At 45.5% G+C, this 23,781-nt stretch overlaps 1 protein-coding gene across 2 annotated transcripts in view; it reads left to right on the top strand.

Annotated features, from left to right (window-relative positions):
• The first annotated feature begins 2,631 nt into the window (after window positions 1–2,631).
• The window catches only part of CLTRN (collectrin, amino acid transport regulator), a 34,803-nt gene continuing 13,653 nt past the window's right edge, over window positions 2,632–23,781 (top strand). For both annotated transcript variants that reach the window (XM_068533690.1, XM_068533691.1), the window contains exons 1-4: window positions 2,632–2,765; window positions 3,089–3,147; window positions 7,720–7,805; window positions 20,485–20,598. In XM_068533690.1, coding sequence (XP_068389791.1) covers window positions 2,708–2,765; window positions 3,089–3,147; window positions 7,720–7,805; window positions 20,485–20,598 — 317 coding nt within the window. In that variant the 5' untranslated portion in view covers window positions 2,632–2,707. The remainder of the gene's footprint in view (window positions 2,766–3,088; window positions 3,148–7,719; window positions 7,806–20,484; window positions 20,599–23,781) is intronic.

Below are 23,781 nucleotides of genomic sequence, written 5' to 3'. Positions count from 1 at the left end.
TTTATCTACTAGTTGCCACTTTGTACCCTTCAACATCTCCCTAATTCCCCCAGCTCCTGGTAACCACCATTCTACTCCCAGTTTTATTTTTAAGAAGAAATTTATCTGTATTTAAACACACATACACACGCACACAGGAAGACCCAAGGCTAAGAACGATATATTCCAAATCTTTAGAAAACATTAACAATGGTCATTGATGCTGGTGGAATTACAGGTGATTTCTACTTTTCTCTTCTGGCTTTTCTGTTACTTTCTTTTTCTTCTTTTCTTTTCTTAACTTTTAACATGTAAGATTTTTTTTTTTAATTTATTTATTTTATTTACTTATTTATTTATTTTATTTTTGGCTGTGTTGGGTCCTCGTTTCTGTGCGAGGGCTTTCTCCAGTTGCGGCAAGCGGGGGCCACTCCTCATCGCGGCGCGCGGGCCTCTCACCGCCGCGGCCTCTCCCGCTGCGGAGCACAGGCTCCAGACGCGCAGGCTCAGCAGCCGTGGCTCACAGGCCCAGCCGCTCCGCGGCACGTGGGATCCTCCCAGACCGGGGCACGAACCCGTGTGCCCTGCATTGGCAAGCGGATTCCCAACCACTGCGCCACCAGGGAAGCCCCAAGATTTTTTAAAAAAATATTTTATTGTGATACACATACAGGAAAGTGCACATTTCTTAGGTGTAAAGCTTGATGAATTTTTACATATGTTCACATCCATGCATGCACCTGTTATTTCTATAGAGAAGCTGTATTGCTCTTTTTTCTACCTTTAAAAAAAATGACACAACGAGCATTGGGAAATCATAATTCAAAAGAGAAGAGATTTTTCTTCTCTTTTCAAATGAGTGGCTTACACTGACAAAAACTCAGCATTTTACTGTCTTCAATCCTCCTCACATAAGTGACTAAGTAAAAGCAAAAGAGAGACATTTGATACTTTTATGAAGTTTTAAGGCTAAAAGAAGGCTGAATCAGATTTCTATCTCGCTAACAGGGCTTTGTTCCTTGATGCAAATAATCAGCTTTGTTACCATCTCTGTCTATTCCCTCCCCGCCCCCAGGATGCCTTTATCTAGTCTAACATTTCCTAAGATAACTTCATCTAGTCTGACTTTGTTTTCAGGGGTCAGTTATGCGGGCCCTTCCTTCTAGGAAATTTCCATTTCATCTAATAGTGAAATTTCTGGAATGACTAGGCTAACTTTTGGCCGCTTCTCTCTCTAGTACAACTTTTCCTGACTCTGTGCCCTGGCAACCAAGGTGAAGGAGATGAGGAAGAGCTCCTTAAGTGGAGTTAGCCAACAGCAGTGGGTCATCTATGATCAGCTGTCACCCTAACCAGGAAGGGGAAATGAGAAGTGTAGCTGTTGATATTTTTCTTGTTGCTGCTTTAAAAATCCAGATTTTCTGTTTAACAGCGGAGTCACCCGATCTGATTTTTCCATTCATGGTTTTCAAGCAACGAGGTGGAATCTGGGGACTGAACACATGCAGAGGCGGCGTGGTAGAGAGGAAAGTCCTGACACTGACCTGCTGGGGGGCTTGACTGGCACCTGTAGGATGCCCACTAGGGGAAAGGTTCCTCTCCACTCACTGCCGTAGTCCTCTGAGCATCTCTGAGGTTTCGTTACAATTTCAGTTTTGATCAGTGATGACCCTGAGACACAGTCGGGTTCAGTGTGGTGGAGATAGGGTTCAAGTGTAAGTCATCCAGGCTGGTAAAGTGACACCCATTCCACTCCCTGTTGCCACCAATGCCTTAAGTAGTGGATCCTCGGTTTCCTCGTATGTAAGATGATTATACCACAGCAGCTGTGGGGTGCTGTTCTGAGGATTAGAGAAATAATTCAGCAAAGCTAGTTCATGGTAGGTAGCTCCTAATTACTGTCGTATAGCTGCACTGAGCAATGTAGTTGCTGAGCCACATGTTTCTACTTAAATTAAATTAACTTAAGAAAAATTCATTTTCTCAGCAGCACTAGCCCCATTGCAAGTGCTCAACAGCCACCTATGCCTAGTGGCTACCATATTGTCCGTATTGTGTTCATATTGTATAGTGCAGATATAGAACGTTTCCATCATCACAGAATGTTCCATTGGATAGCACTGCTGTACATCATTAACTTTGATTTTACACAACTACCAGAGCTTAGCGCTGAGCAAAACCATTCTCTTTGAATTGGAAACTCTCCTGAATGTTTACCTGTGGAGGTGAGAGTCTAATGAGGCCAGTCTTGGAAGGGTGTCCTTTGTTCACCAGAGATAGAAAGGAGTGATGTTTGCTTCCTAAATTAAGAGAGTCTATCTATACGCCAGAGATATTTCAGCCCTGAAAAGATGGGAAGTTCATGCCAGGGTAAACCTCCAGAAAGGACTAATTCTTTCCACCGTGCATTTAACCAGACAACAACAGAAGAAAGGTGGGGGGAGGATTCCGACTTTTGAGTCAGCAGAGAAGACATTCTTTGGAGGTAGAATTTGGAAAGGACAGCTAATCTGTTTTCCAAACAGATTTTCGTAAATAACTGACAGGAGATGGGCTGCTTCTATCAAAGTATTAACCCAGATGATGGGGGTTAATCATTAAACCTTTTAGGTGGTGGCTTGCTTGTTTGTCTGATACTCTAATCCGGGTCACAGAATGGCTAAGGCAGCTTTAAGTGAAGGGTGGATTTTTTTCCCTCCGTTTGCCTTGTGTTTTCCACTTTGAAAGAATGTTGTGGCTGCTCTTTTTTCTAGTGACTGCTATTCATGCCGAACTCTGTCAACCAGGTACGTAAGCCTTGAAACTTCAAAACAGACGAACAGTTTTCTAAATGATTGACAAGTCTCTGCCTGAAAGACTTCTTTATTTTTGTAAATCTGCCGTCGTGTCATGGCTTCAAAGTTGAGCCTGTGAATGTTTTATGAGTTTGAAGTAAAAATTTCAACCATTTAAGATGATTGCAGTTAAACTTTCAGGAGTATCTGGGGCAGTTTAATTGCAATTCTGTGTTCTGTTGATTCGAGTTGCATTAAATATTAGGATTTATCAGGTTCCATTCTGGCAGATTTTATCATCATATAGTGCTCTCTCTCTTTTTTCTCTCTGGCAGATGCAGAAAATGCTTTTAAAGTGAGACTTAGTCTCAGAACAGCTCTGGGAGATAAAGCAGTAAGTGAAGAAACTTGTATGTTCCTTTACAATTTTGTTTGCTAGTAACACTGCTTTCTCTGCATAGTTATCTTAAACTTGTATAGATTGCTTCTAAAGACCTCAAATCTGATAGTTTCTTAAAGCAAAAAGATTGTAGTAAAATAGAAATTGTTAATAAAGTGATTTTGCCTGAAGTATTTAATCTGCAGTGTATGCTGGCAAATATGTGAAGTTCTGTACTACCCAAAACAATTTTGCAAGCCTGCACGTTTCAACCTAGCAGAGTGGAGCAAAGGGGCCTGAGCCAGGCTCTCAGGTATGGGTTGGGCTCTGCTCCTCACCGTTGTGGTCATTTGAACTTTGTCAGTGACTTTTCTCATCATTGAAAGGAGGGCATGTTTCACCCACCTGAGATCTTTCATAGCACAAAATGTTCCAATTCTCAGGTGAGGGTTCTTCAGTTCTTCTCAAGTATCAAAGTAATAACATGAAATATATGCTTATGAAATTAAAGTTTAAAAAGTACTCATGGGGCTCCGGTAGCTATAGGAACAGTAAAGACTGTTGAATTAATAAGAGGGAGTTGTGTCATTCTAGTTTCCGTTTTCCGGCATGGTCTGTGACAGTTTTCCCGAATAGAAGGTGATAGTAAGACGCCTCAGGCTAGAGATGATAAAAGAGTGCTAAAGATACTTGGAAGTATTCAGTTTGCAGGGCAATCCACCGTTTTGTTCACTCAGTGAGTAATAATCATTCTAACAGCCAGCATTCCTTGAGAACTTAGTTTACTTTCTAGCTGGGACCCTTCTAATCACTTTGCTCACATCAGCTCATTTAGCCCTCACAACAACCCTTTGAGGAAGGTGGCACGGGCATTCCCATTCTCATTAGGTGCATGAGAAAACTGAGGCGCAAAGACATTACGTGGCCTACTCAAGATCTCAAGTCAGCAAGGGGCAGGGGTCAGGTTTGAACCCAGGCAGTCTGACTGCAGAATCCACCATCTCTGCCAGTGCATAGGGTTGCTTATCCCAGGATCCTCTGAGGGCAGGCACCATGCTGGATGCTGGGGATGCAGTTCAGCTAAAACCAGGCTCATCCTTGCCCTTGGGGAGCTTATAGTAGTGGAATTGTTTGCATATTAATGAACCAAATGCAAGTGTGTAATCTTGACGAGCATTACAGGGAGGAGAAGTACATAGGGGCTTTGGCCTCATGAGGGGCCGCGGTAACTGGCATTTGCTGTGAGGTCTAACGCATGAGTAAAAGTGAACCAGGGGATGCAAGGAAAGAGGGTGGAGGGACCAGCACATGCAAAGGCTTATCATAGGAAACAACTTGGGGAGAGTGAAGGGTGGAAGGAAGGGCAAGGTGCCTGGAAGTGGAGCAGTGAGGAGGAGCATGGCGCATGATGAGCTTCGAGAGGAAGGAAGGGTCAGGCCAAAGAATGTGTGGACTGTGTTGAGGAGTTTTGATATTGTCTTTTTTGTTTGTTTGTTTTTAAATAAATGTATCTATTTATTTATTTATTTATTTTTGGCTGTGTTGGGTCTTCGTTGCTTGGCACGGGCTTTTCTCTAGTTGCAGCGAGCGGGAGCTACTCTTTGTTGCTGCGCATGGGCTCCTCATTGCGGTGGCTTCTCTTGTTGCAGAACACGGGCTCTAGGCATGCCCGCTTCAGTAGTTGTGGCACGCGGGCTCTAGAACGCAGGCTCAGTAGTTGTGGCACGCGGGCTCAGTAGTTGCGGCTCACAGGCTGTAGAGCGCAGCCTCAGTAGTTGTGGCGCACGGGCTTAGTTGCTCCGCGGCATGTGGGGTCTTCCTGGACCAGGGCTCGAACCCGTGTCCCCTGCATTGGCAGGCAGACTGCTAACCACTGCACCATCAGGCAAGTCCTTGATATTATCTTTAAAGCAAGGAGGAGTTTCGTGGAAGGGGTGTCATGACAGAATTTGTGTTTACAAGACACTTTGGCCACAGTGTGGAAGACAGAGTCAAGGGGACTGGAGTAGAGAGGAGGAGCCAGTTGGGAGGCAGTTGGAGTAGTGCAGGTGGGAGGTGATGGCTATTTGGAGTATGGTGTGTTGGTGGAGAGAGGGGGCAGTGAAGGGGTTTGAGAGCCACGGGGATGGGATGACAAGGCAGAGAGGATGAGGGGTCAAGGATGAGCTTTTGTTTCTAATTATGCACCTGGATGCATGATGGCCCATTTATGAGTCAGGGAACCAAGAACCAACAAGAAAACCATGCCTTTAATTTTGGACTTACTGAGTTTGAGGTATTACTGACAAACAGGCAAAGACAGAGCTGGCTTGAGATACACATTCCTGCGTCACCTGCACTGAGGTGGTAATGACAGTGCTGAGGGAGAAAGCGGAGCGTGGCAAGAGGAGAGGGGCTAGCCTTGAGCTTAGCGATTCTCGAAAGCTTAAAGCCCTTGTAGAGGAGGGTGAACCTGCAAAGGAGGCAGAGGGGCAGGAGGAAAACCAGGACGATGCTGTATCACGAAAGGGAAGAGAGTGCTTTCAGATGAAGGGACTGTTCAAGAGCATCAAATGCTGTTGAGAGGCCAAGCGAGGCGTGACTGAAAACCGCGCATTGTGTTCAGCAACGTGAAGGTCATTGGTAACGTGAGAGAGCTGCTCTGTGGAGCGGAGGGATTGGAAGGCAGATAGTGGAGGAGGTTAAGAATAAGTGGGCAGTGGGGCTTCCCTGGTGGCGCAGTGGTTAAGAATCCGCCTGCCAATGCAGAGGACACGGGTTTGAGCCCTGGTCCGGGAAGATCCCACGTGCCGCGGACCAACTAAGCCCGTGTGCCACAACTACTGAGCCTGCGCTCTAGAGCCCGCGAGCCACAACTACTGAAGCCCACGTGCCACAACTACTGAGCCCGCGTGCCTAGAGCCCGTGCTCCGCAACAAGAGAAGCCACCGCAATGAGAGGCCCGCTCACCACAATGAAGAGTAGCCCCTGCTCGCCGCAACTATAGAAAGCCCACGCACAACAGCGAAGACCCAACACAGCCAAAAATAAATAAAATAAATAAATTTATAAAAAAAAAAAAAAAGAGTAAGTGGGCAGTGACCCTGTAAAGACAGAAGGATGGACGACTCCTTTGGGAATTTTGGCTGTGACGGGAAGGAGAGAGACAGCAGTGGGTAGAAGAAGGAGGACTGAATAAAGTGATTTAGTTTTGCTGTTGTTTTAATGGGAAAGACTTGAGCGTAGTTCATAGTCAATGGACAGCCTCCAGTCAGCACTGAATGCACAGAAGAGAGGGGGAAACTGTATTGTTTAGATCCTGGGAAGGGCCGAATGGAAGCGTTCCTAATAGAGGTGGACAGAACAGCCGTTGACAGGAGGAGAAACACCACATCTGGCCCTTCGGGGGAGGATGTGGATAAGACATGTGCCTATGGAGGAAGTTTTGTACTTGGTGTCAGGAGGGCGGGGGAGTGTAAGTGGATGACTCGAGATGTATCAGTAACTTATAAAACAGGAGCGCCTAGTGAGAGTGAGGTTTGAGGGAAGCAGTGAGATTTGGGGAGGCCTGAAGGAGCTTTGAAATAGTCATTGTGAACCATGAGAGAGAGAAAACTGATGGAGAATCCTAAGGGGATCCCAGGCAATTTGGGAGTAGGTCATCATGAGTTTAGAGTTAAGCCACAAAACCTGTTTTGTGATTTTCTCCAGTTACACTTGATTACCACCTAAAATGTGGGGTCAGCCACTTCAGTTTGCTAGGGCTGCTGTAACACAGTACCACAGATTGAGTGGCTTAAACAACAGAAATTTGTTTTCTCTCATTCTGGAGGCTGGAAGTCCAAGATCAAGGTGTCAGCAGGGTCGGTTCCTTCTGAGTTCCGTGAGGGAGGGATGTGTTCCAGGCCTCTCCCCTTGGCTTCTAGATGGCTGTCTTCTCCCTGTGTCTACACGTCTTCCCTCTGTATGTGTCTGTGACAAATTTCCTGTTCTGACAAGGACACCCGTCATATTGGATTAGGGCCCACCCTAGTGATCTAATTGTAACCTAACTACCTCTGTAAAGACACTATCTCCATATATGGTTCCACTCTGAGGTACTGGGGGGTTAGGATTTTAACATATGAATTTCTTTGTAGGGGGGTACAATTCAGCCCATAATACACACATACACTCAAGTTTTCAGCTGAGAATATAAAAAGTAAAATTGTACCGGTGTTAATAAAGGAAAGGAAGCTGAGAAGGGGAGTCAGTTTTGAGGGAAAGGTGAAAGGAAAGAAGGGAATCAACTGTTTATGTCCAGGATGAGATGTCCAAATGACCTATTTGTTGACTGGCTACTAATAACTGCAGATTTGGAAGAAGATAATGCAATGGGAAACACACCACACTTACAGTGATAGAATAGCCAGGAAACTCTATCCTGAACATTATGGTGACATGATTTATCATGGTCTCCAGTCTTTATTGTATGAGGAAGATGAGAGAGAGAGACACAGACAGACAGACAGACACACACCAACACCAGTGTGGCCACAGTTAGAACCCAGTGGACCAATTTTTACCCCATGCCTCTTCACTTTACCTTCGGTTTTACTTCTCTTTCAGTATGCGTGGGATACAAATGAAGAATATCTCTTCAAAGCGATGGTGGCTTTCTCCATGAGAAGAGTTCCCAACAGAGAAGCAACTGAGTAAGTAAGCAATGAAAAGTCTAAATTGATTGTTTGCAGTATTATTTGAGACAGGACATTAATTCAAAACTCAATCTTGAAAATAATGTATACATCTCATTTTTAAGGGACCCACATTTTAATTTAACATTAAAAAGAACCTTTATAATCTAGCTCAGCTTATAGTTTATATCATGTTTTAACAATGCTTTTCATTCAATTGGCACTATGAAGATAAATATAAAAATTTGTAGTTAACATGTCATAAGCTTTCTACATTTCTATATATATGTGTGTATATATATATACACACATATATATATATTTCTCTTGCAGGTAGATAGATAGATAGATGGATAGATAGATAGATAGATAGAGAGATAGATAGATAGATAAGATAGATAGATAAGATAGAAAGAAAAGAGTTCCCTTCTCATTGTATTGGTCTGCTCTGGCTGCCATAACAAAATACCACAGACTGGGTGGCTTAAACAACAGAAATTTATTTCTCACAGTTCTGGAGGCTGGGAAGTTGAAGATTAAGATGCTGACAAGGTAGGTTTCATTCTGAGGCCTCTTCTTTCAGCTTGTAGGCAACACCAAATCTTTGTATGCTCACATGACCTCTTGTTTGTTGAGGGGGAAGTGGCAGGGGAGAGAGTGAGCATTCTGGTGCCTTTTTGGATGAGGGCGCTAATCCTCTCTACCAGGGCTCCACCATTCTGACCTCATTTAACTGTAATTATCTCCTTATAGGCCCTATCTCCAACTATTAATACGTTCACATTTGGGGTTAGGACTTCAACATATGAACTTGGGGGGCAAGGGGATAAGTGCATAGCACTCATTTTGAAAATAACTTACATATGTATAGGTTCATGGCACTGTTGGTATCTATCATAGCACCTTGTTTATTTTCTTCAAAGCCTTAGTACAACTTTTAATAGTTTTACATTTGAATCTGTTCTTCCGAAGGAATCTTCCCTATTTGTGATGTTTCCTTCCATCTCCATTTGTGGTTAGGGTAACACTCCTGGTTTCTCTCTACTCCCTTACTTCACTCTTCCCTTGAGAGGTGAAATGACTGATTTGATTGGTGGGCTGGAAGGATAAACTGGGCATGGGTTCCCTTCTCTTGAGGAGCCGGCCTGCCCTCAGCACGCACTTTTCTGTGCTGCTCCCCACACTAGGTACAGAATCAGGCCCTGCCTGGGCAAGCTTACACACCCACACGGCTGTCCGTGCTGTCTGTAGCTGTAGACTGTTTAGATTGGTAGGTGCCAGATCCTAAGGTGTTAAATATCTTGCATATTACACCAGTATATGGTGATACCTGCCTCAGTTCAGCTCTGCCTGGGTCACTATAGATGAATTTATCTCATCGCAGGATATCTTTAAAATTAGGAAGGAAATTTGCCCGCTGATAAAAGTCATATCCTCCAACGCAGCCTTTTATTTTGGTCTCCTGTCTGCTTCATTCTTTTGTCTTAATTTTACTGAGAACTTGGCAAAGAGGGTTTCTATTTATTGTCTTCCTCAGACCCACAATGTATTATGCATGGGCTGTGAATATAAGGGATAAAACAGAAGAGTAAAATTTGGGGGAGCAAAATAAACATATGATATGTGGATTTGTGTGTACACAAACACACACATATATACACAACACACGTATGTATTTTAAGATACGTAACATATTCACATGATTCAAAAAATTAAAAGAAGGAGGGGTAAGGTAAAAAAAAATTATGCCCTACGTGAACTTTACTCCTGTTTTATAGATTTTTAGAAAAGATATACTTGCCTTTATCTTATGCCTTTAAACGGAAGCATTGTTTCCAAAACAATTTATAATAAGCTTTTAAAAATAAAAATGAGAAGATTGCCTTCCAAAAAATAAAAAAGGAAAAATATAAGGAGAAGAGGGAACCCATGTACACTGTTGGTGGGGACGTAAATTGTACAGCCACTGTGGAAAACAGTATGGAGGTTTCTCAAAAAACTAAACATAGAACTACCATATGACCCCGCAATTCCATTCCTGGGTATATATCAGAAAAAAAGAAAAACCCTCACTCAAAAAGATACATGCACCCCAATGTACACAGCAGTGTTATTTACAATAGCCAAGACATGGAAGCAACCTAAGTGTCCATCAGCAGAAGAATGGATAAAGAAGATGTGGTGTACACACACACACACACACACACATATCCACATATATACATATACATGCAATGGAATACTACTCAACCGAAAAAAAGAATGAAAATTTGCCATTTGCAGCAACGTGGATGGACTTGGGAGGCTATTATGCTTAGTGAAATAATAAGACAAGTACTGTATGTTATCACTTATATGTGGAATCTAAAAAATAAAGTAGTGAGTATAACAAAAAGAAACACACTCAGATATAGAGAACAACCTAGTGGTTCCCACTGGGGAGAGGGAATGGGGAGGGGCAAGATAGGGGGAGGGGGTTAAGAGGTACAAACTACTATATATAAAATAAGTAAGCTGCAAGGATATATTAGACAGCACAGAGAATATAGCCAGTATTTTATAATAGCTATAAATGGAGTTATAGCCTTTAAAATTGTGAATCACTGTGTTGTACACCTGAAACTTATATAATATTGTACATAAAACTATACCTCAACTTTAAAAAACGAAAAAAAAGAGAAAAATATAAGGAAAAAAGCCGCTGGTCATCTCACAATGCTAGCCCCTCAACTCGTCTCTTTTTATCTTATTGTCATTTTTGATCAACAGATTTTATACATTGTATTATTACTTCCTCTTAGTACCTAAATTTCACCTTGTAAATGACTATGTTATATCACATTTCCATTCTTAGGAAAAGTTAATTTAAATATGTAACATTTCAGATAAGTTTTGAGGAATTCACTTTGGGAATTTGATTTTTCAGAACCCGGACATTGTAGGAGTCTGTGAATATGTAATCTGGTTTATTTGCAAAGGTGTTTTAATTGGAACTGGGTGTATAGGCTATATAGAGGCTTTTGTTGCCAATGTCAGTTGAAAAATTGAAGAGTGCAAACCTAGATTGGGGTCAACAAATTGTTTTCCTGTAAATGCTCAGGCAGCTTGAGTCCCAGCAGCACTGCCCTCAGGGGGCTGAGGGATGAGGGCTGCCTCATGAATCAGGATGTGTTTAAGATGCAGTACAAGTGCTGCCCCCTAACGGTGGCTGCTGCTTTACATGAGCAGGTTTCCTCTATGGGAAAGGGCACCACACAGTGCAAGATGAATTGAAAACAACTTCCCAGACAGGCTGCCTCTCCCGAGTGTGGTGGGTAATAGAAAGACACCACTAGCTTGGCAAATGGATCAGATTTTAAATGTGCTTTTCAGAGGTCTTTTGGTGCCAGTGTGAGGCAGAGTGGATTCTAGAGGGTTGGAAGTATGCCAGTTAGGATGGCTTTAGGGATTCAAATCTTGAACATTGGCCGGTTTTTTAAATCGTTTTTTTCCTATCCTGTCATTGCTTATTCTATAGATGCTGCAGAAAACTTAGAGCTACTGAGATGCACTGGGTGGAAAATGTAGAGTAACTCACTAAAGATAGTCAAATAATGAACGGAGTAATGAAGACGCTTCGTCCCGCCTTTCACCCAGTCCTAACTACGGTATCTCATATCAAGCGTGATCACCTCCAGTGACACAGGGCTCAGTGTCCCCTCTGCATATTCGGGAACCTGCCGCCAGCCTACCCTTGACCCAGTATAAGCTGGATTGACTCTCTGCAAGAGGGTGTTCTTTCTCAAGCGAGGTCCTGGCCACATCCGTGAAGGACTTGCAGGAGAGCTGAACGGGTCCAGTCACCATGACCCCAAGCGGGCAGTGGAAGAGAAGGTCGAGGGTCCGAGAGGCAGAGGGCGAGGCCCTGCAGAGAGGGTGTGGCGTGTCCACGGCCTTCCCCGCAGGACAGGGGCGGGGATGGGTCCCAGTGCGGGTGCACCACGCAGCCCGCTGGGAGCTGACAGCTGGGTCCATGTGATGAGTTAGCGCCCAGGCCACACTAGTGGCCCCCTTGCGTGTTCCCCTGCCCACCTCGGGTCAGGCAGGGCTGCTAGTAGAGAGAGGAGTCGTCTGTGAGAGGAGAGAGGGGCACATCACTCCCCAGCTTGCAGACGTTCCCAGGACCACTTCCAGCTGCCACCAGAGTAGCAGCACCTGGAGCGCGAGCCACCGTGATGGTGTCCCCAGCCACTGAGCCTGTCCCGTGGGTGGAACAGAAACTGGCGCCTGCCTCTTAGCTGGAGAAGTCTGAAGGCAAAGGCTGGCTTGAGCCTCCATGGCTGGGTGAGAGAGGGCGGCTTTGCCAGCAGCCTGCACTCGGACGGCTGCCCGGGGCCAAGCAGAGGCCTCCGGAGGGAGCTGCACGAGTCGCTGCTTGTGGGGCCCCGAGATCCAAGTGCAGGGCAAAGGGAAGGCGGCAGAGCGGGCAGGGAGGGGCGAGATGGAAGCCTTCGGCCAGAGTGCGTCGTCCTTGTCAGGGGAAGGGGCAGTGCACTGGTCCCCAGGCGGTGTCCTGAGGCCCCCCGGGTGCACTCTGGATGGAGAACGCGAGGACCCGCCCCGGCAGGGGCCACCAACGGCCAGAGGGCAGCACAAGGAGCCTGGCTAGGGAAAAAGAAGCTTGCCTTTTTCTCTCCTGTCGGATCCCCGCCCTCTCCCACCTCCCTTTTCCATCCCGCAGTGAGCAGGACTGCGGGGAGGTAAGGGGCGAAGCGCAGGAGGAGTGGAGCCAGGAGAGTAAAAGAACCGAGCACGAGCACGCCGCCGAGGCCAGCACGGCCGGGGGAGGGAAGCTGTGTGTTAGGGGCGGGAAGACAGTTCGTCTAGGTTTTGATCAGACCGGCCGGAGCTCTTTAACGGCCAGAAATGACAGGCAAGCTCCATCGCGCCTCGAGATGCCGTCAGGGAGTGAGGGAGAGACAGAGCTGACAGAGCGCCCAAGGCAGTGGTGTGAGAAGCAGAAGCCTCTTCTGCAGGGTGCTCTCCTGAGGCCGCCTGTGCGCTACCCTGCTGGATGGGGGCCAGAGAATTAAGTAACCTCTGTTGGAAGGCTGCTGTGTAGGCTGCTAGGTAGGCCCTGAGATTTAAATGATGGGTAAATCCCGGTCCCACACAGCACAGGCCCACAGTCAAGAAGCCGGCCCTGGGAGTCATGGAAGACGGACGAAATGTGACAGAAACAAGACAATTCCTTTGAAATCATTACTTACAAATCTTGATATCAAGTGGTTTTCTTGCTCTTCCCTGGATTTTCTTTTTTTCTTTTTTTTTTCTTTTTTTAAAGTACTTGAACTCCGTTTTTTAATTTTTTAAATTTATTTTTATTTATTTATTTATGGCTGTGTTGAGTCTTCGTTTCTGTGCGAGGGCTTTCTCCAGCTGTGGCAAGTGGGGGCCACTCTTCATTGTGGTGCGCGGGCCTCTCACTATCGTGGCCTCTTTTGTTGCGGAGCACAGGCTCCAGACGTGCAGGCTCAGCAGTTGTGGCTAACGGGCCCAGTCGCTCCGCGGCATGTGGGATCCTCCCAGACCAGGGCTCGAACCCGTGTCCCCTGCATTAGCAGGCAGACTCCCAACCACTGCGCCACCAGGGAAGCCCTTCCCTGGATTTTCTTAAAAGTAGAGTGGAAGAGGGAAGGACAAGTTTAAGTGGTAGAAAGTTCTGGTTTCATTAGATCAGATTACTTGAAGGTTTCTTGGGACTTTGATTGAAGATGGTAAACAGGTGTTTTCAAGTTCTTATAATAAGGTTTAGGCCAGATTTTCTAAAATAGTTTCATAGGAATTTTTAAATGTTGAAAGTATTATTATCTCAGGAAGATATGATTAAGTTTAAACTTTAGTCTATTTTCCAGGTAAACTGAGAAATCTAACTGCCTAGTTTACTCCAATATTGGTTTTTTAGAATAATTTATCATTTTTATCAGGAGAGGCAGAAGTCTAACTCAGGCATAGTGTTCTCTTTCCGAGTAAAATGATGTAGGGCACGGAATGGATTTCTTCCTCTGCCTAATTATTCAAGGATAAGCCTTGTGATCTAAGAACGAACAACATGCTCTTGTATCCACGGTAAGGGGATTAACGGTCTCGTGCCTGTTAAACAGCAGCCCAGCTCCTATTTAGTCCTTTGATTTCCAGAAACAAGAGCCCAATTCTTCCCACCCTAGTTGGCCCTGTCTGGCGCCACTGATGAGAAGTGGCAGTGGAGCCAGTTCTTAGACAGTTACCTTCAGACCAGGGCTCCCCACACTTGAGGAATGGGAGTGGACATTTCTACCCTTCTGGTGATTTGCTGACAGAAGCAATTGTATATGTATAAGTATTACAGCTTTGTGAAGCAGCCGGACAAAATTATTATTCCAGTGAATACAAAGAATTCCATCAGACACATCTATATTTACAAATCTTGACAGTGTAGGTTTGCTGTTTAGCTGTGCTAATGCCATTTCAGTCATTTATTTATTTATTTTTATTGAGGTATAATTGACAGATCACATTATATTAGTTGTGGGTATACGACATAATGATTTGATATTTGTGTGTATTGTGAAATGATCACCTCAGTAAGTCTAGTTAACATCCGTCACCGTACATTGTAATATAATTTTTTTTCTTGTGACGAGAACTTTGTAAGATTTAGGCATTTCAGTTTATTTATTACATCAAAACGTACTTTAAAAGACATATTTAGTTCAGTAAGTGCTGTTGGCTGATTAATTTTTCATTTTGTGCAAATCTTAGAGGACATTCAGTGTGGTCACATTTAGAAGAAAGGGCGTGGAAGAAGTCACGCTGGTTGGACATAATCTATCACTGGAAGGAATCTGCATCTTTTGGTCGCTAAGTAAATCATCTACTGAAATCTGTAAATCAGTCTTCATGTTACTTCCTTTAGCACCCACTTTCCTCACATGTACACTTCCTCTTGGCTACCTCTATCTGCACTATATTCAGGAGTCTTCTTATACTAGAGAGTTGTCTGTGTTATGTTGTCTGAATATTTGTGACTGGGGAAACAAAGTTTTAGGGAAGTAATCTCCCTCCTTTCCTTTCTCCCTTTTCTATTATTGCTGTGCTGGCCCAATTTACTTTCTCAGTTACTCTCTCTTGGAATAATGTGGAAACAGTGAGTAACAACAATGGAGCTCATTACTCCATTCTGTTAGTTCATTCATCCATCTATTCATATCACAATCACTGAGTGCCCACACGGGCCACACTCCAGGAGTACAGGGCCGCACAGTACAGGGTAGCCTTGGGCCTTGGCCTCATGCCCCAGGGCCCAGAGAAGTCTTGTGTTGCAGATGGACAGAGTGTTTGATAGGCTCCCAGGGAACGCTCAGCTGATAAAATTGAAAACGGTGCTCAAAGCTTGGAGACTATGAAGTTCTACTGTGGGTAGAAATTAGAGCCCCTCCTGACAAAGACCGTGGACAAACCACGTGGAATCCAGAAGCCCTGTGCCCTCCCCTCTGTCCTGGGTCTGTTCTCCGACGGAGTATGGAGTCTTGTGGGCAGATTCGGGCATCGCAGGAGTTTTGGCTCCCACTTTGGTTTTAATCTTCTGGTGAGCTCACACCATGACCTTGATCTTCAAGCGTCTTAATAGCACTAAACTCCTAGACCCGGCACTTATGGGCAGGGTCGTGGCATCTAAATGCCCTTGCAGTAGAACTCTTTTCCTAACCCTCCCTAACCATAGTGGCTAATCATTGTTAGCTCTTGGTAAACATCTGTGAGTGAATGAAGCATGCTTAACGTCCTGGCTCTTAAACCAGGGGCCCGTCTACTGGGCTGCAGTGGACACAAGCAGACGGTGTCCCACCCACCATTTCTCCCTCTTGTTGCACCTGAGTCCCCTGGGCGGATACTCCCACGGTGAAGGTGGCGGGAATGGCCACAGTAGAAGGAGCTCCCCACCGCCTGCATTTTATCTCTTGTTGGACCTCAGTGTCTTACTCTTGCGGTAGCCAGGACATCCGTTAATTTCCCAAAGGATCATCCAGACAAGGAGGAAGCCCCAGCCCACGAGGGTGTCTCCATCGTCCTATGCAGCCTCTGCCTTGCAGCTGGCTCCAGAAGCAGGGGTGTGCTTTCCCCTGGCCCTTTCCCCACAAGCTCGCTACTTTAGGAAGTGGGTTTACTCGTTACCAGTTCAACTGCCTAGATCGGAACAAAATGTAAACACATCTCTGTAGTTCTGTTTTTGTAGTTGATATTTGTAGAGCAGAAGCTTACTGTTTTGTGTGCTTAAAATCTTTGACTTACTTTTCCTGGCCAAACCATCATGTAGGCGGGATACTTACTACTCTTCTATTGAGGAAGACCCTAAGCAGTTAACCGTACCCTCGCTGACACACGAAGGTCTCAAGCCCTTTCTAGTAACTCATGCAGAGTGCAGTGCCTTGTCTCGTGTCTAGCAAATGGCAGGTAGTAAACTTCAAAATAAAAGCTTGATTTATAGAGTTTCAGCCCAGGATGTTTTGTATGTAACAGTAACTGTCTCCATTGAAAATGTTGAGTTTAATATTTTCAGCCAACAATTTTAATGTTTTGGACATCTTTATTTCTAAGTAGATAACGTATTTTCCTTTTATTTGCTGAGGTGCTGTGTTAGTGCATGAGTTACCACCCAGTGGAAACACGGAATGAAGGACTTGAATTCGTAGTAAGGGATAGTGGGTTCCATGGTGATGGGGACAGAGGAAGCGCTTGGGCCACAGCGTGTCGATGCAGCTGTGTGCATCCCTCCTCCTGCCTTGGTTTCTTCATAGCACATCTCCCCACCTGTCAGTGTGTACGTTTATTTAAATGTTTACCTTCTGTCTCCGCCCCCTTAGAAAGCGTGCTCCATGGGAGGGAGAAGGGACTTTGGTATGTTTACAGCTCATTCTCTGACTCTCTGAAGGGGAAACCTTGAAATTCATGTTTGAACAGTATTTGAAGAGGCTTTAGATGGAAAGAACAATACAGGCAAAGTGTCCAAATGACCATTTACTTGGTTTCCGGCCCCCTCTATTATGCCAGCAATATTAGTTTGTATTTTTTTTTTGATTTATATAAATGGCTTGTGCTACCCATAATATGCCACTTCCCATCTTTTTCATTTGACAGTGTATTTTTGAGATTTACCTTTTTAAAAAAAATGTGTAACTCTAGTTCCGTAGTTGCCAACTGGGGGTGATTTTTGTCCTTCAGGGAGTGTTTGGCAATGGCTGGAGACATGTTTGATTGTTATTACTGGAGGAGGTCCTGATGATATCGAGTCCGCAGAGGCCAGGTTTGCTTCTAAACATCCTGCAGCGCACAGGGCATCCACATCGTAGAATTATCTGGCCCAGACCGAACAGTGCAGAAACCCTGGGCTCTTTCTTTCCTTTAATCTGTGGAATAGTAGTCCCTTGATAGCAATACCATATTTACTTTATCCCTTCCCCTGTTGGTGGACATTTAGGTTCTTCCAATTCTCTGCTCTGACAAAGGGGGCTGCGAAGAACATCCTCACCAGTGTGTGTGTGTGTGTGTGTGTGTGTGTGTGTGAGTGTTTCTGGTGGCCGCACTGTGTTCTAGGAAACACTTCCAAATGCCGCTTCAGAAGGGCTGGACCCATGGACACCCACAGCACTGCCTGGGATTCCAATTCTCTGCATCATTTCCAGCGTTTGATATTTTTTAACTTTTCAATTTTTGCCAACCTGATGATAAATGAGTAGCTCATTTTAAAAAACCACATTGTCTGATTGTTAATAAGGCCCAAAACATGAGTCGTTCGCACCCCACAGCATTCTGCAAAATGGGGGATATGTTTTTGCCAAGCACACACCACTTCATTTTGTTCATCTCTGTGTCTTTGAAAAAGGCACATTCTGGGAGACCAGCCTTGACTGTTTCTGCCAGTAGAGGTCGCTGTCCCTCAGTGGCTCTCCATCAGTGTCAGTGTGCACCGCCCGCCCCGCCCCCTCCCCCCCCAACATCTGGCAGTGCCTGGAGACACGTTTTATGTTTACAATATGGATTATCTACTGGCACCTAGAGGATAGAGACCAGGGATTTTGCTAAAACCCTACAATGCAGAGGTCTGCACCCCACAAACAAAGACTTGTCTGGCCCCAACAGAGCCAGGGTGGAGAAACCAGCATGTGGATGAAATCCTAATGTTTGAATCTTTGAAAGAAAGACCATGACAATCTCTAGGATAATGAAGCTATTTTAGTATTATTTAAAATAAGAACAACCTTTAAACCGTATAAAGTGGGCAATAGGGGAGAAGCACGCCTTCCTGAGAAGGGTGTTCTCAGGGGCAAAGGCAGGAAGGGTGGGTGGGCAGGAGGGAGTGAAGGCTTGGACGTCAGCAGTGCTTCCTCAGGGCGGGCTCTGCAGGTAGGAGAGGTGGCTCTGGGGCTTGGCAGAGCCCCTGGCTGGAGTGGAGGGAGCTGGCCTGGCGGTCCGTGCCAGTGACTCAGGCAGGGGTAGGGCAGGGGTCAGCTGGGTAAAAAGAGCTGTGGGTTTGAGTGTCAGGAGGAGGTGGCCTTGGCTCTCAGGACTCAAGGGGGACGTCAGGCTGCAGGAGGCCCGGGCCCGGGAGTGCTGATCCGCTCCCATCTCTCCAGCGAGGCTCTGTGACTGGGCCCTGGGCGGGAGGGGGGGGGGTGGCCTCACAGCAGGGTGGGCGGCAGACAGGGAAGGCTCCGGCAGGCCTGCTGGTCAGGCCGGGGCTCAGTGTCCTCTTCTCGGAGGCTGTTGTGCCGGGAGCAGAAGCTTCTTCTCAGAGGCCCCGGCCTGGGCACAAAGGCAGAGACCACTCCATGCCTCCACACGGGCCGGAAGGCCGATGGCCTGGGCTCGGGGCTCTGCCTTCTTCTCTTGGGGCCGGGGGTCTCAAAGCTGAGAGGCCCGTCGAGCCGCCTTTTTCCATTCTCGCATCGGCTGAGGGCCCTCGGCACGGTCTCCTCGGCACAGGGGTCCGGGGACTCCTGGCTGGGCGGACACGTGTAGAAGCTGCCTAGGCTCTCAGGGAGGCCGGTACGGATGTTCACCGGGCTCTGCGTGTGGCGGCAGTGGCGGGCGTTCCACTGGGACCGCATCATGAAACTGTTGCCATGGCGGTTAAAGCCCAGCCCCGTGAAGGTGTGGAGGGGAAGGCGCCTCCAGGCCTGGGGCACCGAGGACCCGCGGACCCGGTAGTGGCGCCAGCTGCGCAGGGCGGCGGGGAGCGGGAAGCTGCGGATCTCCTGGCGGCGGCGGCGGCGGTAGGACAGGACTTGGCACCGGTCCCGGTCCAGCGGGAGGCAGGGGCCGCGGGCGGCCCGGTCCATGGGGACCATGGGGACCGGCGCTTCCGGGCGCGGGCTGGCTGCGTGGCCTTGGCTGTGCCCAGGTACCCGCTCAGGTAGCTGCCCATGCTCGCGGGTCGGCGGGGTCGGACCTTCGACGGGCTTTGGCTTCTGGGCGGCCCGAAGTCTGTAGACGCGAAGCTTCCGGCGCTGAGGCGACCGTTGGCATCGGGGCGTGGGACGGCTCGTGGCGCGTCGGAACCTCTGGGCACGAGGTCCTGCGCGGGCCAGGCCAGCGCCCCGCGGACTCGGGGCCTCGCGGGGCGCCCCTGTGTTCTGAGCACAGGGGATCCTTCAGTTCCCGCTGCTGGCCCAGGCGCTTGGCTCTGGGTGGAGGGGGAGCCCTCCACTTTTTGCCCTTGACATTTAAAGGGAGAAAATATAATAATTTGTACCAGGTCCTGAAAATTACAGAAAGTTGACTGAAGGGCACTCTCTTTCATTATTGTAAAAATGAACATAATGCACTTGAATGCTCCTTTAAGGAAAAAGAGCGAATTTACTTGTATTTCTACAGAGGCTGTGTGTTTCTTCTAGAATCGTTGCTCATGTCACTTTTTGCAGTTTTGCTTATAAGGATATGGTGAAAGCCGTTCAGGATTTATGTTTTAGCTCCGACAACGCTGGTTTGTTGTGGACTCTCCTCTTATTTTCTACGTTCATACATTTCATACATTCATATATAGATTGTCTCTAATCTGAACACTAATGCCATTTCTTTCTTGTCATTTCTACTGGTGATCCAGGTATACAGAGTAGAGTGAGGCACATTTCCAATTTATAGTTGGAAGCAGGTACCCGCAAAAACAGTGTTCAAAACCTGCTGGTAAATGTTACAGCACTTCAGTCTGGAGGTCTGTTGTTGGGCCGACCCCAGTTACTGGAGTAGGAGAGGGGTGGAAACAGTGGTCAACAGAGGAAGCAAGTCCTCGATCAGCAGATTTGTCTGGTTCTGAGAGGTGGAAGGCTGAATGAAGAGGACATTAAAAGATCCTGATGAGGAAACACAAAAGGGTTTTGTGTCAGAGAGAGAGGCCAAGAGTTGAGCAAACAGGGATGCTGTCAGCTAACAGGTGATGAAGAATGAGATACCTAATGCCCTCTACTGAGCCATTCCCTTTTTTGTTTCATTTTTGGTAGATTCCTTATTTTAGGAATGATCCTCAAGTCTATGATTTTGAAATAAAGGAAATTTCCTATATTATTTTCTTCTTACTAAGACATTTCTTCACCTCTTAAGATGGTAATAACACCAGAGTGGAATATCTAATGCAATTTGGTATTATTCGCTCATAATGTACATTTTTTCTTCTCATCATCTGCAGAATTTCCCACGTCCTACTTTGCAATGTAACCCAGCGGGTGTCATTCTGGTTTGTGGTTACCGATCCTTCAAGGAATCACACCCTTCCTGCTGTTGAGGTACAGTCAGCCATAAGGTAATCACCGCTAAATATGCCTTCCACTGGTAAATCAAGTTATTGATTAATTCAGCTGTTTTCATAGATTTTGAAGACTTCTCTCTCTGGTTCACAGTGATTTATTTATTAAGATGTCAAAGGTTTCATTTCGTTACTTTGGAATAGAGATTAGTATAGATCAGTGGTTCTCATCCAGGCGCAGTTTTGCCTCCAAGGAGACATTAGGCAATGTCTGGAGACATTGTTGTTGTACAGTGCTGGTACGGAGTAGGCAGAAGTTAGGGACGCTAGTTTTCATCCTCCTGTGCTCAGGATAGCACTTCACAACAAAGAACTATTCAACCCCAAATATCCATTGTGCTGTGGCTGAGAAGCCCTGGTTTAAACATTAGCTAAGAAGGTTTAGTACTGTCTTCTTTTGGCAAGAACACCTTGTACGGCACTATTGTGTGATGGTTCATTATATGCCTTCTCGAGCCCGAATGCTTAGGTGTTTTTTGTTTTTTGTTTTATGGAAGTATAGTTGCTTTACAATGTTGTGTTAGTTTCTACTGTATAGCAAAGTGAAAGTCTTTACCTTTAAAAGATAATTTTTTGAAAAAAAGGTAAAATCACGACTTTCATACAAATTAAAAATAAATGCTATCAAAGATTTTATTATCTTATTAGTTAATGAGGGAACTAGTAAGACGTTAAAACCAGTTTAAAGGAGACTTCAAGGCAGCATGCAAATGCAGGAATTGAAGAATGGTGATGTTTATTTATTAAAAGATACACCAGTCTATCCATTGGCAGTGCTCCACCAGACACAATTCACCTTGATTTTCTGTGGACAAGAATCATTTACATTGTATCAGTTCTCTCCAACTTACAGATATGCAAAATAACTCAAAAACAATAAAAGGGGGAAATTGTCCAGAAAGGTAGACTTGCAGGACACTCAGTCATATTTTTCACCCATTTGAAGTTTTACCCATTTTTTCCTGACAGTTCCCCTCCTCCTCTCCTTGGGATTGTAACAAACTTTCAGAAATGAAATGTATTCTTTTCTGCACAGAAGCAGAGGAAGCAGTTTGTTTTTATTTCAATTAATGTGCACTTTATGTGTGTCAAAACTTCAAATCCCACACATGATTGGTGTTGGGCAAAGGTATATTGGAAGAATGAGTTCACAAAATAAACTATTTCCTGAGAAGGAATGAAACAAAGTTCACTCTTCTTACAAAGGATTTATTTACAAGTTACTGAAATGCATATTTTTCTCGTTACCAAAGAGAAATATCTAGTGAAAGAACTCATCTGCTCTTTGTAAAATATTAATGTTTAAGATAATGAGTGTATAATCAAATGCCAAATGTTTTTGTGTGAATAATCATCTGTTTCCCTTGCTGAAGCAAAGGCATTGAGGCTCTATACCCATGGGAAATGAGTTAACAAGGTTTTCTTTGTTTTGTTTTGTTTTTTTAATAAATAAATAAATTTATTTATTTTGGCTGCATTGGGTCTTCGTTGCTGCGTGCAGGCTTTCTCTAGTTGCGGCGAGAGGGGGTTACTCTTCGTTGCGGTGCGCCGGCTTCTCATTGCGGTGGCTTGTCTTGTTGCGGAGCACGGGCTCTAGGTGCGCGGACTTCAGTAGTTTTGGCACGTGGGCTCAGTAGTTATGGCTCACGGGTTCTAGAGCGCAGGCTCAGTAGTTGTGGCACACAGGCTTAGTTGCTCCGCGGCATGTGGGATCTTCCCAGACCAGGGCTCGAACCCGTGTCCCCTGCATTGGCAGGCGGATTCTTAACCACTGCGCCACCAGGGAAGCCCTAACAAGAAGGTCTGAGCTAAATTGTTTCTGCACTTTTGCCAGTAAGAATACTGCTAAGAGCCACTACTTAGGGAGTAAGAATTAGGAATATTGTATTTCATGAGAAAAGGGATTTTATTCAAGCCCTGTGACGAGGGAGGGCTACAAGGAAAATAAAGGCACTGTGGTTAAACCAGGCTTCAGTTAATGTGAGGAGGAGGAGTGAGTGTTTAGGGTGAAGGTCGAAGATCTAGATGAATATGTTCACAACAAAATGTCTGTTTCAAAGGCCCTAGTAGAAAGGGCTATTGAGGGGGTGAGGATAGCCAATAGAATGGGAATTTATGTCCGGGAATGGATAGGGCTCATCAGGATTGTATGAAAATAAAGGAAACAATACCAAGAGGGAAGGATAGAGTGAAAAGAAAGGAGATGGTACCTAGAAGGCAGGTGGTAGGAATGTCAAGGCTGAAGAACCTATGTGGTTGGGCAAAATAATGCTAGTTCCACCCAATGCTTGCATAATATTTTCTGGTTCACAAGGCATGTTCTGATGCATCTGTGGCATTTAGTATCAACACCAATCATTTGTGAGCTATTATTATTATCCCTGCTTTATAAATGAGGAAATTGAGGCTCAGGGAGATTAATTGATTTGCTCAGGTCACCTAGAAAAATAAAGAGTGACAACTTGAACGCAGGCATGCTGCCAGCACATGCAGTGATTCCCACCTGCCCCCCCCCCCCCCCGGTCTGCTAGAGTATCCACACCTGTGGAATTAGGCGAGGGGATGACAGACCAGTTCTAAGATGTCTGCTTTTGATCTGTTTTGAGGGACTGGCCTTATTCAAGGCCAATCTTGGCTAGAAGATATCCATGGTGATTGACGCCTCTTGGGGATTTCAGTGGTAGATGGAGATATAGTTTGTACTAAACTAGAACTTCTTATCAGCCTGAGTGCTAACCAACCAGGTAGACAGAATGAGAATGCACAGCAACTTTTCACTTTACTCTGTTATACCTTGGTAGTGGGGTTCATTATTTTGTGGGAAGGTTTGTGTTATCGTGTTAGCAAAATTAGGTTACGAAAAAAGAAAACATTCCATAGTTTGATAAAAATTGCATTGAAATTATCCCCTGTTGCAGATTTCCTGGCTGGGATTCTCCTTCACATTTATGAATAATCATGCCTCCCCATAGATTTTCATTTGCTAAAGGAGGTCTTTCCTGATACCCTGGTGCTGGTCTGCAGAGATTCTCCAGCTTTTACTCTCAGGTTCAGGATCAGTAGTCACCAGCCACATGTGGCTCTCAAGCACTTGAAATGTAGTTAGTCCAAGATTAGATATGCTCTAAGTGTAAAGTACACACCAAATTTCAACAACTTAGCACAAAATAAAATGTGAAC

This window comes from Eschrichtius robustus, chromosome X, assembly GCF_028021215.1.
Source record: "Eschrichtius robustus isolate mEscRob2 chromosome X, mEscRob2.pri, whole genome shotgun sequence".
Classification (NCBI taxonomy): domain Eukaryota; kingdom Metazoa; phylum Chordata; class Mammalia; order Artiodactyla; family Eschrichtiidae; genus Eschrichtius; species Eschrichtius robustus.
The sequence above is the reverse complement of the archived record's forward strand: the minus strand, read 5'-3'. Positions and strand labels throughout refer to the sequence as shown.